The 12,912-nt window shown below is 52.7% G+C and overlaps 1 protein-coding gene across 1 annotated transcript; it reads right to left on the bottom strand.

Moving 5' to 3' along the window:
• Positions 1-105: 105 nt before the first annotated feature.
• Positions 106-5,356, bottom strand: LOC111144488 (beta-defensin 108B-like). Its single transcript, XM_022498790.1, has 2 exons — positions 4,874-5,356; positions 106-354 (listed from the first exon to the last, which is right to left on the bottom strand). Exons 1-2 carry the CDS (start codon positions 5,046-5,048, stop codon positions 194-196), a joined length of 336 nt encoding a protein of 111 aa, XP_022354498.1. The 5' UTR covers positions 5,049-5,356; the 3' UTR covers positions 106-193.
• Positions 5,357-12,912: the final 7,556 nt, after the last annotated feature.

Here is a 12,912-nt window from a genome sequence, read left to right as displayed (position 1 = left end):
CTCTCTCTCTCTCTGACAAATAAATAAACAAAATCTTAAAAAAAAAAATAGGTCTTATGTTTGCTAGTTTTGCTTTATTATTTATTTTGGACTCAAAAGAATCCCTGGGAGAAGACAGAAATAAGAGACCTAGATTGAGTGCACAAAATAGAGAATAAAACATCTGTAGAAACTCAGAGCTTCAAAGAGTTCATCATTCCTTGGGTGTAGTCGGCTCGATGACGGGCTCGTTCCCCATGGGCAGGCAGCACGACTGGCCGTTTAAACATCTCCCCGCCTGGTGTTCAGATTCAATGCAAAATTCCTGGCAGGAGCCGTTTGGACGCTCACAGACCTCCTTGAATCTGCCCCCGGCTGCACAGGAGAGAGGGTTATTGTAGCTATTTAAGTCTCCCTGAAATTTTATGGAATTACCTGCTACGAGGAGTGTCTGGAAACAATCTTGGGTGGATTGTTGTTGTTATTTAATTTCTTAAACCAGTGCTTAAAAAATCTGTTTTCACTCAAAGTTTGGATTTGGGGCATTCTTGAAAAGCAGGCGCTGTTGGCTGCTTCTGAGTAACGAGAGCCTAGCCCTGGGCCACCCCGTCTCTTCAGAAGGTCTGTGGGGAGTGCGTGGATGCCACTCTTTCCTCCTCCCCATTTCCCGTCACTGACGGCCGAGACCGTCAGCGGAGAAGCAGTCTTGTGCTGCTGATCTTGTTAGAGGAATATATGTGCACGCGCATCTTTCAAAAGTAGGACCTAGAACATGGATCTGGAAGGAGCAGATACTGCAGGGAAATGTCAGTGAGGGTGTTTTCCCGGGGCGGGGGGGACAGCATGCCCACGTCCCTAGTGGTAGAGAGTGTCCCTGTGGGGTCACGAATACCCTTGTTAAAAACATCGAATAGTATTGGACTTGTGTTCTCTTACTGTTGTGGCGCTGAGCCACACAGTGAGGTGCTCGGGCTCAGACGGGGGGGCCCCCTCTGAGCTTTCTAGTTGTCTCCATAACAAAGGGCGCCTTTTCCAGGACAACTTCTTAAGCTCTTGGCTGACGTTAAGAGAGGTGCCCACACAGGCCACTTGTAGGTGTCTGTCCCATGAAACACAAAGGCCAGTCCTTGAAGGAGCTCAGATCAGTAAAGGGCATTTATATACACTCAGTAAATCCCTGTGGAAGGAATTGAGCTGAAATTCAAATGTATTTGGTTGAGTTTAACTCCTGAGTATTCACAAGGCAGTGAGCTAATTAATGGATGAGAAGATCAACATTGGATTTTTACTGAAAATGTGAACTGGGAAATAATTGTAAGAGTATGGGTTTTTTTTTTATTTTGGGGTTTTTAAAAAGATTTTATTATTTATTTACTTCGAGATCATGCGTGAGTGTGTGCGTGAGTGGCGGGCGGGGCAGGGGCAAAGGGAGAGAGGAAATCTCTAGCAGACTCTGTACTGAGTGCAGAGCCCAATGTGGGGCTTGAGCCCACGACCCTGAGCTGAAATCAAGAGTCAGACGCTCAACTGGCTCAGCCACCCAGGCGCCCAGTTTTCTGTTTTGAATCTGTCATCATACTAAGTGCTGAGCACTATGTGGAAACGAGCTGCAGTCTGAGCTTTTCATTTCCTAGACTGTGCCTCTCTTGCTTTTACCTATAACTCGGCTGCTGTCCGTAGACAGACCTCATTTCCCGTGGGCTGAAACCGGCCCCTTGCCACTGGGATCGGGGGGAGGAGGATATTGCAGCAGGCAAAGCGGTGACAGGAGCTGTCTCGTGAGATGAATCAGTCGTTCCTGGACTTCTTCCATTCCCTGATGGGCGGTGTCCCCTGAGGAGGAGCCCTTTGGGCACAGGAGTCGCAGCCTGTCCCCGCCTGTCCCCACCGGAACCCGGCCGAAGGCTTGGCATCCCGCAGATATCCGTGAGGGGGTCACGGATCAGAGCCGCTGCCCCTGGAACATGCCGGCGTAGAAGCTGGTTGTTCCCATGTCTTGGCGCTACGTGTGCGATCTTGCTGAGGTTGACTCCTGAGCATTACATTTTTCAGTCACAAGGAGCTTTGTAAAAGATGACGTGCTGTCACTCGTGTAAGGATCCAAGTCCCATTAAGGTCATTTTTAACTTGTTTTACTCTTTGCTAGTGAATCGTGTATCGCACAACGTGGTATCGAGCTCTTTGCTTCAGAGATAGAAGCTAGAGTCACAGGGACCACAAGAGAGGATCTGGCCTCACGAGTTTTCTCACAGATGAGGAAATGACGCCCAGGGAAAGGGAGCGACTTGTTCAAGCTCGCCTAATGCTGTGGTGGGGGGGGGGGGTTGCTGGCCAGACGTAAAACTTCTGTGGCCTCAGCCCCATCGTACTCCCTCTCTTGCTCCCGCTCTGAATCCCCCTCTCCTCTCCCGCTTCCAAAAGAAAAGCTTCAGTCCCGGGCAAGTGACACCTGAGGGCAGCAGGGGAGACCCACCCCCTCTGCGCCAACCTGTCCCGTAGCTCCTGCCTCCCAGCACGGGTGGCGGAAATGTCTTTGCCTCCGCTTTTCTCACCATCGCACTACGCGCCTTTCTTCTGGTTCAGTGACCGTGAAAACAGCAGCAACCCAGAATGAATTCGTTTTCAAAGTTCGGAAGACTCGGGTGAAAGCTGTGAGACTGGGTGAACGGGATTCATCTCTGGAGCAGGGACTTTCTTCCACCCAGCCACGTGGTTGGGGAGGATGACCGCTTGGTATGCACCCGTCAGACGCCTCCAGCAAAGCCACGTGGACACTCACCTGAGAGTTGACGTCACCAGCTTCGTGTGCTCCTGAGTTCCTGTCATGGGATTTGGCATCACTTTCGCCCTCTCTAGTCAGAGAAGGGAAGCAGCACGATGGACCCCAAGCGGGGAAGTGAGGGTCGCGCCCTGAGGGACAGAGGGCTCATTCCTCCAGCGAGGGGGAGACACTCGCTTTTCAGGGCCTGGACTTTTCCTCTCCAAAGCACGAGAACTAGACTAGATCATCAAGACCTTTTTGAATCTTATCAACAACCATGAACGATTCTATAGTGTCTGTACCTGTCACAGCTTTGGTGCTCATCGTGACATGGATAAATGTTCTTTTGCTTTGTTTAAAAAAACACTTCTGCATTTGTTTAAAAATTACGTAGGCTTCCCTTTAAGCAAGAGAAAGCATTTTTCAGTTAATTCATCATGTGGTCCGCGAGGCTCTTACGTATTAGCTCTTCCCAGTGGGCTGGGGTAGCTTAGCCCCAGCCCCGGGGGTATAGTTCCTGACTGTTGTTTACCCAGAACTCTCGTGAGGGTGGGTCAGTGGGTAGACTGCCCACATGCGCACACACAGAATATTCCCAGAGGAAAGATCCGGATGAAGGCCTCGGACAGACAGCCTCCAGCCCTCTCAGTACTGAATGCTTCCGTGACTTGCCTTCTGCAGCCTGCTCCTCCAGTCAGACCTTCCTAGGCTCTCGGCCTGCAGCACCAAACCTGTGTTGCTTTGGGCTTTTGTCTTTCTTTTGGTCACGTCTAGTCCTCACTTGGGAAATCTCTCCTACTTCCGTGCCAGGGCGCTCTTTCGGGGCTTGGTGGCCCTCCCCTGGGCAATAAGACACCAAACTTCCCAGGAGTCAGGCGCCATCTTAGCTTCCTTGTATGCCTGCTTCTTAGAAGGGGCGTCCCCTACCGGGGGTGCCTAACAGGGATCTGACCTGAACTGGTTTCCCACCCCCAGTCTTTCCACACCGGAAGCTCTCCCCCTCCTTCCTCCAGACTAGCTCTCCTGGAGCCAAGTTGTGTTTGCCTTGTAAGTTGCGCCCTCCCCTCAAGCCTGAAGGAGCCCAGCCCGTTAGCAGTAGGCGATCCTTTAAGACGCAGAGCTAGCTAGAAAAGTTGGGGCTCACCAGGAATAGGCATGCCTCCCGTTACGTTTTCTGGCGGAAATTTTGGGGAGCATCTTTTTGCGAACGACGTAAAGCATAACCGTCAGCAGTCCCTTCAGCTGTAACAGGACAGTCCGCCTCCACACACCTATGCCCGTCTTCCTGTCCCTTCCTCATCCTTGAGGCCCGGAATTCTCAGGAACTGGGAGAGGAAGACATTCCACTCGACGTAGAGCAGGAAGTTGCTTCTTCCTCCCTGAATCTAATGCCCGAGTTCTAGGAAATGGAATGACACATTTGGGGTGTCCAGTGCCTTCCTCGGGTGAAAGTGAGGAGGGCCCCCCATTACATGTCTGTGCAGGCCCCCTGACACCTGTGTGACCCATGCCTGCAGGCTGAGTGAAGGGGGACACACTCCCCTGCTGTATCATTTCTGATGCCTGTGGCTAAGTTCTGAGGCAGAAGACAACGTTAAAAAGAAGAAGAAAAACCAGGGGTTGGGATGGAGCCTCGAGGGCCAGAGTCAAGCGCGGGAGACCAGCAGTACAGAGGAGCAAAGGGTTGGACGCCTCTTAGCCTGGAGAAGGCCGTTCAAGGAGACCCCCTTGCCCATCCCTCTGCCGGGCCCCCCGGCTTTGTGGCTTTTATGGTTCCTGACTTTGGCTGCAAGTAAGCAGAGGGCTTTGGAAACCAAGGTTTACTAGAAGAATGCCCCATTTGGGGGTCCTCCAGATCTAGAAACTGCAGGTGAACTCGCCTAATTCAAATCTACTTCAGTGATGGAGCACAGAGGGTTTCGAGGACTTGAGACACCCCTGACTTCACGTCATCTGACAGAGCTGCTGGGGGCGCCAGGAGGCAGCGGGCTGCAGGTCCCGCCCCCGGGCCCCAGATTTCCTCGGAGCCCCCCGCTCCGGGGGCAGGTGGCAGCGATTTTGCCCCTAGGACTGGCGGACCCTTAAGGTCTCAGGCACTGGACTGTCAGCAAGGCTTCTGCGAAGTCCCTTTACCTGGCAGCACTCGGCTCACGAAGAGCGCGGCGACGAGGAGGGCCGCGGGCCGCCCGGCCGGCGGGAGAAGGCTCGGCCGCATTTCCGAGAGGCAGCGAGCACTTCCGTCTGCGGCTGTCTGGGGCGGCGGCGTGTGTCTGTCTGTCTGGGCGAGAAGCGCCCTTCCGTACCTCATTAGCCACACTCGTGGGCGGAGGGGTGCGGTGCACACGCGGGGGCCTTCGTGGGAAAACCGGGAATCCTCGTCTTGTCGGACGCTCCGTTCCTGAGGAGGCGGTGGCGCCGCGTTCTGCCCGGGAGAGCTCGTCGCATGGGAACGGAAGCTGCAGTCGCGTTGGCCGCAGATCAAAGGGCCCGAGCAGCCCGTCCGGGGTCAGTCACAGTGAGAAACCGGTCGCCGAGTCCGTGACCGACTGAAACCGGAGAGCCCGCTCCGCGGGGGTGAACTCGCTCCTGGTCCGAGAGCCCTCAGGGCTCCGCTCCGCCGCCGCGGTCCGGCCCGCGTGCGCCCTGCCCAGAGCGCCCCCTACCGCCCGCGCGAGGGTGCGCTCGTCCTCCGCCGGGACCACGCCTCGCTGCTCCAGCAGGCATCACGCGGGCACGCACTTTCCAGCCCTCCCGGTGGAGGCGAACAGGCAGAGCAGTGAAGTGCCACGGACCGTGGGGGCACGAGGTCTGGGTTTAGGTGCCGCGTCTCCGGACCAGCGCTGGACTCGAGGCGGGGACCTCGGCAGGAGGACGGTCGTCCTTGGATGTCACCGGCGCCTACAGCGATGCGCTCTGTGGAAGCCAGACCGGGGGCTCTTAGTCACTGTCGCGCGTGAAGCCAACGGGGAGGGGGGCTTGCTCGTGCCGACGTTCAGACCCACTCCCAGCGTTTTCAGTTTGGTGCGGGGGCGCGGAGCCTGCAGGTCGGCTTTAACCAGTTGCCCCAGTGATTATTCTGAAACCTCTTCTGGAATTCTCACCGGAAGGTATCAATGCAGATCGTCCCTCAGATCCTTTCTAGTTCGAATGTCAGAGAAGCCGAAGTTCTCTTGTCTTGGTGTTCGTCTCGCGTTCGGCGCTCGTGACTGACAGCGACGTGCGTGTGCACGCGTGTGTGCAGTGCGGAAGGGCGAAGCACACATCTCAATCCGTGCAAAATGAAATGCCGGTTTATAACAACGCTCAGAATCCGGCCTGGGGGGCTACTAGATTGCCAGGGGCGGCGATTTGGAGGAAGGCCGCCGCAGGAGCAGGGGCCAGACGAGACTCCAGACCGAGACCGCGTGAGTGTACAGCGGGGAGGGCGAGCAGTGCGCGGAGAACTTCAGTCCCACAGTGACGTGTGTGGAGAGACGGCGTGCAGGAAGCGTGAGCGTATTCCCCCGGAGGGCCCACCTGACGGGCGACGCCGTGCAGAGATCTGGAATAGCGAGTTGGCTGCAGGCCAGCCGCCAGCCTGGCTCTTCCCGAGCTCCCCGCCAGCCTCCGCGCGGTGTCCGGCTTCCCTCGGGACCGAGGGCGCGAGTGCGCGCCAGCAGCGGGGTGCAGCCGGGGCCGCGGGGCGTGAGTTCTCAGGGGTCGTGGGAAAGGTCATAGCTGCGGGCCTGGGTGACTGGGACCCTCACTCGGTGGAACGAGCTTATGTTCGCCAAAGACACTGGAGTCCGTGGCGGTGTGTGCTTGGTGAGGGAGTGAGGCCTCCTGTGAGGGAGCCGTCGGGAAAGCCGGTCCTGCCCACGCGGTAGGCCAGGCCCGCAGATCCCGGGCTCCTGGCTCTCCAGCGCAGCGCCCGCATCTCTGCGACGGGCGCGGAAGCACAGGACACTTCCAGAGGCTCGCGCGGGCTTTATAAGCCAGCCCTGTGCATCTCGTTCAGAGATACGGGTCCTGGGGTCCTGAGGACAGAACATTCTGGGAGGGCTCAGATGAGTGGGAAACTGTCCAGGCTTCTAGTCAAGAGCCCTTCCTCGGCCCCCAGGTTGACCTGGAACATACTCTCTCCACCAAAACTCCTGAAACTGGTTAAGTTTCCTGAAAGGTTTAAGTTTCTCTGCAGACAGGGACCTTAGAGAAAGCCTCCCTGTCCACTCTCCACCTCTGGGAACGTCTGTAAGAACCTCTGAGGGCCCAGAACCACGCATGCCGGTCTACAGGCGAAAGCAGGACATCTCCGCCCTGTCAGAGCCAGTACAGTTCGGGGGCGGAGGAACCATCCTGATTGCATGGTCGGTGTAAGCAGCATCTGGGACCCTCCTGAGACTTGGGGGACTTTTCTAAATCACCAGAGGGAGGCCAGAACCACTGGTCCCTGCTTGGAATGGGGGGGAGGGTGTTCTGAGCCCACCAGAGCTTCCTCAAAATGTTCTAGGCCAGTTTGCATTCTGGAAGCTGCCATTCCTGACAAAGGAAGCACATGGAGGGCATCCTGTGATGCTGGAGTTTCTGGGGATGGTCTGTGTTTCCATAAATGCACAACGAAGGCTTTAGCTGTTCTGAAAGGTATGGGGCGGGGGGAGCGACAGGCCATCAGAGCAATGACTGAATTTTCTAAATTTTCTAAGGACCATTCTTCTATACATAGCTGTCCAATTTTCCCAGCACCATCTATTGAAGAGAATGTCTTTTTTCCACTGTATATTTTTTCCTGCTTTTTCAAAGATTATTTGACCATAGAGTTGAGGGTCCATATCTGGGCTCTCTACTCTGTTCCACTGGTCTATGTGTCTGTTTTTGTGCCAGTACCATGTGCTGTGTTGGTGATCACAGCTTTGTAGTAAAGCTTGAAGTCAGGCAAGGTGATGCCCCCAGTTTTGTTTTTCTTTTTCAACATTTCCTTAGCAATTCTGGGTCTTTTCTGGTGTCATACAAGTTTTAGGATTGTTTGTTCCAGCTCTTTGAAAAATGCCAGTGGTATTTTGATCGGGATGGTGTTGAAAGCATAGGTTGCTCTGGGCAGTACAGACATTTTAACAATGTTTATTCTTCCGATCCATGAGCATGAGATGTTTCTTCCATCTTTTTGTGTCTTCTTCCATTTCTTTCATAAGTGTTCTGTGGTTTCTAGATCCTTTACCTCTTTGGTTAGGTTATTCCAAGGTATCTTATGGTTTTTGGTGCTATTGTAAATGAAATCAATTCCCTAATTTCTCTTTCTTCTGTCTCAGTGTTAGTGTATAAGAAAGGAACTAATTTCTGTACATTGATTTTATATCCTGCCACATTACTGAACTGCTGTGTGAGTTCTAGTAGTTTGGTGGAGTCTTTTGGATCATGTCATCTGCTGAGAGAGAGTTTGACTTCTTCTTTGCCAATAATTCTTTTATTGTCTGTTTGCTGATGCTCAGACTTCTATACTATATCCAACAGTAGGGACGAGAGAACTATGAGAAATAACATCAAAACTAATGATGTACTGTTTGGTGACTAACATAACAATAATTTTAAAAAGCTGAAATTCAAACTTAAAAAAAAATTTCCAAGGTCCTGGAGGAACCACGGCTGCCCATGTCACTCCACGCCCCTGCTGGTGAGGAAACAAGAAGATCACCGCTCGGACAGACAGACCCAGGCCTGTATGTCCTGACCACGAGGGGCCTGGAAAGAGTAGCCGGCAGAAGGGCAAGAAGACAGAAAGGGCTGAGGTAGTGCTGGGTCTGAAAGTTCCACGAGGACAGTCTTCTGCGTGCAGTGGGGGACAGCCGTGGCCCGGAGCCCTGCCTTCCTGCTGGGGGGGGGGGTTGCCCACCCAGCCGCTGGTCTAGTCAGGGAAAGCGGCAGTGAGTGTCCTGTGGCGGCCAGGATTAGAGTGCTTCAACCTCTCCACGATATTCTCCTCCTTCAGATGTCCTTGCACAGGTGTCTCTGCTCCCCACGCCCCCGGGACCCCCACCCTTGTCCTCCGTGGCTCGCGTTCGCAATCATGGCCTGCAGGACACGGTGCGGTCTCCGACCGCAATGCAGCGTGCCGCATCAGTGCCTTGACCTTCCCTCAGAGCAGTGTGTGCACTAAGCTCCTCCCCCTTAGTTGAGTGTTACTGTAATTACAAGGATCACAAGTATTTGTTATTTTGTTCATTAGCAGGATAGTTCCGCTGGTTATTCATCGTTAACTCCTGCACTTAGCATTCTAGCCGGGGCTCCCAAACAGAAAGGAGTGACCAGACCCACACCACTTCCTCCAGGTCTCAGACCGAGCCGCAGCTCTACATCAGGTCTCACGTCCTGTCTTCCCTTCTGCCATCCAGTTTTCCCGAGCTCCATTATGTTCGCCGTGTCTCCATACCATGATTTCACCAAAGCCTGCTGGGTATTGTCCTCGGTACTTCCCTACTAGCAGGGGGGCAAAACGGGCCGGCACCTGGGGTTCCAGGGCTTCTAGAGAGGGCTTAGAAGATTCGGAGTTTTCTTGGACTGGCAGAGAGCCCTCTCCGGGACTTGTAGTCAAGCTCCGGCCTTGCACACCTGAGGTACCTAGGAAATTTTCAGAGGTTTATGCAGTCCTACAACATAAATGCATATAGTTGTGGTTCCTAGAGCTCAAAAATGAACTTGGAAAACTTGCAGAGTCTCTGGAAGAGGGTGAAGAATTCTGCTGCCAATCCGAGAGAAAGGAGCAGTTCCACTGCCCGAAAGACAGTCCTGCATAAAGTTCTTGTGTTAGAGGAGCACGTGGATAAATACTACTAAACCAAACAAATATGCCTCAGACCAGTGGAAACTCCTCTAGACCAATACTGGCCGAAGCTTGAATCCAGCCAGGGAAAACAGAATTCCCCCTGCCTTTCAGTGCTGTCGTGATTCCCTAGTCAAAATACAGAACATGTCTGTAGAACCATTCAGGCAGGGTCGTCCCCGCTCGGGCGGCAGTGCACGTTGGCAAAGCCCCATGCCTGGGAGAGTGCCAGGGGTAACAAGGAATGGCAAGAAGGTAGGAGGTCTCTTGGTGTATCCCAGTCAACAAGTGTTGACACACGAGCACACCTGCACACACACAGTCACTCGCGGATGAAGAAATGAGGGCAGAAAGTTTGTGCACACTGGTGCCAGTAGGTAGTGGAGACAACGTTCCGGACTGAATTCATATGTAGGAAGTATTTTGTGACATGGCGGAGTCTAGACATGTGTGGAGTCTGTCTTTCTGCATGTGCGCATGGGACATCGGACTCAGTGTGCATCTGTGTACACTGGGCTTTGGGGTGTAGGTTCCTACTGCAAGATTTGCGGAGAGGTTTGGGTCTGTTGCGGTCTGAGGACTTGCCAGTTGTGCTGTTTGGAAAGTCAGCTGATGCTGGGCATGGGGTGTTTCTGTTTTTGCAATATGGGAGCCATGTTCAGTGACTTAGAAGAACCGAGTGTGGAAGTGTTTGCATGATATGGGGGGGTACGGGGGCTTGTTTTCACATTTCCTGTGCTGGTATTAAGTGCTGTCAGTGTAAGTTCCATCTTTGGCAGGTCGTCAAAGCGAATTCAGTGGTGTGTTTTTAAGGGGCAGTGTGCTGGGCCATCTACATAGCTTTTGGTGCATTTATTATACACTTTGTGGCTCACCGCGGGGGGTTGTGTTTGTGCAGGGTAAGTGTGTGCAGCTGGAACTGCAGGCATGTGTGCACATTGCCTGGCCTTGGTCAGATTTGGGATTTTGTATTTGGAGGCAATTTTATTTAATATGCATTCAGAAATGAGGGAGAATGTCATTGTGTTCTATATGAAGACGGTATTTGAATCCATAGATTTTTGTGGTTAGAAAGGGTGTAGGTAAATGTTGTATTCAAAAATTAGGAGCAAGAGACCCTCTGCTTTAATAATGGTTTTTATGGATCTGTAAATGAGTCAGGAATAATTTTTTCCTGTGTTCTGAGCTACATAGTATTAAGATCTTATAAAGTTTTCCTAATTGCCACTAGCAAAAAAGTTACCTGCCGCCTTTCACTAAATAGCAGAGATGATTACTGAGGGCTCCCCCCTGACATACACAGCCAGCATCCCAGTCGGCGCTCATGCTGGCATCAGGCCATCAGAGTGACCATCTTCAAAGTGCCATCCTACAGGCATTATGATTATGTAGAGCTGTGTCAGCTCCTCAAAATGGGACTCATTCTTTAGTGAAGGCATTTTTATAAGGAATGCCTGGAAAATATTTTTTCATTGTAATAATAATGTAAAGAAAATATAGATAGAAGTAATTATACTTCAGTGCACTCCTTTTCACTCCTCAGCTTTCACGGGACCTAATTCTCAGCCAGGCAGAGAGATTCAGAGATGTGGGCAGACCCTAGTCTACTAAGACACCCTCTTATGGGCTTGGCTTTTCATAGGGAACTTCCAAACAAGGCACATCCTGTGAGCACCCACGTCATCACTTCGGTCAACCTCCAGCCTCCCGCAGCATTCTATGTGTGAACCAGAGCACAGATTTGATGGAGAAGGTGTCTTGGAGGCGGGATAGTTCACACCGGCAGAACTGCATCACTTGACTTCTTTGTAGAGAGCGGGAGATGAAGGAGGACTGAATGGGGGAGAGGCTCAGGTAGTTGGATTCCCTGACTCCAGGTCATACACAGCCCTCCTTTATCTGGGTCCAGTCCCACAGATCTGAGACCAGTGAGTGAGCTCAGGTGAAGTGATCTCTGCCCTGGTGGCCTGGAGACCCCGTGGGCAGGGCTCCCCTGACTCCCTCCATGAACCCCCATGTTTATTGTTCCCCTAAGAGAATATTATCCTTCCAGAACTTAAATCCATTGAGTCCAGGTATTTAATATTTTCTAAAAAATGTAAAAATTGGAGAAATTTGTGTTAGGTTTTGGGAAAACCAGAAGAGTTTTTCTTTGGGAAGCGTCTTTGAGAAATTTCTGCAGCTAGAATAGCTCAGATTTAGTTTTGCCACATTCCCTCTGGCATGAACCTCAGAATTTACAGTAATAGAAAAGGAGACTTTCCACTCACGTATTTCACAATTAATATTTATTAAGGGTATAAATGAGGCGACTGAAATCTGAAAATCCAGTTTTATCGTGCTTTTTAATGTCAGAGGACAGACATTTCAATAAGATGTATATGAAAAGAGGGGTGCCTGGGTGGCTCAGTCCTTAAGCGTCTGCCTTCAGCTCGGGTCATGACCCCGGGGTCCTGGGATGGAGCCCCGCACAGGGCTCCCCGCTCAGCGGGAAGCCTGCTTCTCCTCCCACTCCCCCCAGCTTGTGTTCCCTCTCTCCCTGTGTCTCTCTCTGTCAAATAAATAAAATCTTAAAAAAAAAAAAAAGAATAAAAAACGAATACTTGTCCACACTTCACACAGAACATTTAGAAATAGAAAAAAGCATAGGTCAAAACATCTGCTTTCTCAAAATTAAAAATGCTGTTTTGAGTAACTCCGGAATAAAGATAAAAATGTGAAATGTAGTAACTCGGGCAACTTGCTGGTGAAATGTAGTAACTCGGGCAACTTGCTGGATGTCACGCACATTTGTCTCAAAGGTAAGTGAACTTTACCTCTTCTCCAGACGTGGGCAGTCACACCAGTGCCTCGGCCGTCCGTGCTCACTCACAGTCCTGGGCTCGCGAAGTCCTCCTGCCGCCCCGCGAGCCGGAGAACACATGGAAGCCTCCTCCCGCGGCTGTCACGGTGCAAGGTCACATTCCGCACGGGCGAGCTCGGCGTTCACACCTGTCCCACCGAAGAGAAAGAGACATTTACCAGGTGCAGCTGCGGACGTCCCTGCCCCGCACACCGCCTGCATCTCCAAGCACAGAGGCCCCGCGCCCGGGCCGCCCTCCGAGCCCGCGGCAGCCGCGGGCACGCACGGTTTACTCACACCGGTCTCAACCTGCTGAGAAGGAACTAGCGCCGCACTCCACGCCGGCGCCAAGCTTCACCTGAGAGCCTGACTCAATCATCCGAAGCAGAGCGGGGCACTGCACCTCAGGATGCCCTACACGCTCACCGCGGAGCAAAAGCGCGGCCCGTGGGCGGAAGTACGTGCGGACCGGAAACGCCTTAGGGGCGGGGCGGAGGCACGCGCACGCCCCGCCCCGCCCCACCCGCGCCTGCCGTT

The sequence above is a fragment of the Enhydra lutris genome, unplaced genomic scaffold (genome assembly GCF_002288905.1).
Source record: "Enhydra lutris kenyoni isolate GAN:26980312 unplaced genomic scaffold, ASM228890v2 scaffoldscaffold11, whole genome shotgun sequence".
NCBI lineage: Eukaryota > Metazoa > Chordata > Mammalia > Carnivora > Mustelidae > Enhydra > Enhydra lutris.
The sequence above is the reverse complement of the archived record's forward strand: the minus strand, read 5'-3'. Positions and strand labels throughout refer to the sequence as shown.

Bases quoted from the DNA above. Each gene is read 5' to 3' on its own strand.
- LOC111144488 (XM_022498790.1), bottom strand. From the start codon at position 5,048: ATGAGGTACGGAAGGGCGCTTCTCGCCCAGACAGACAGACACACGCCG. The intron at 355-4,873 runs GTAAAGGGACTT...TCTCCTGTGCAG, and splicing joins CGTGAGCCGAGTGCTGCCAG to CCGGGGGCAGATTCAAGGAG.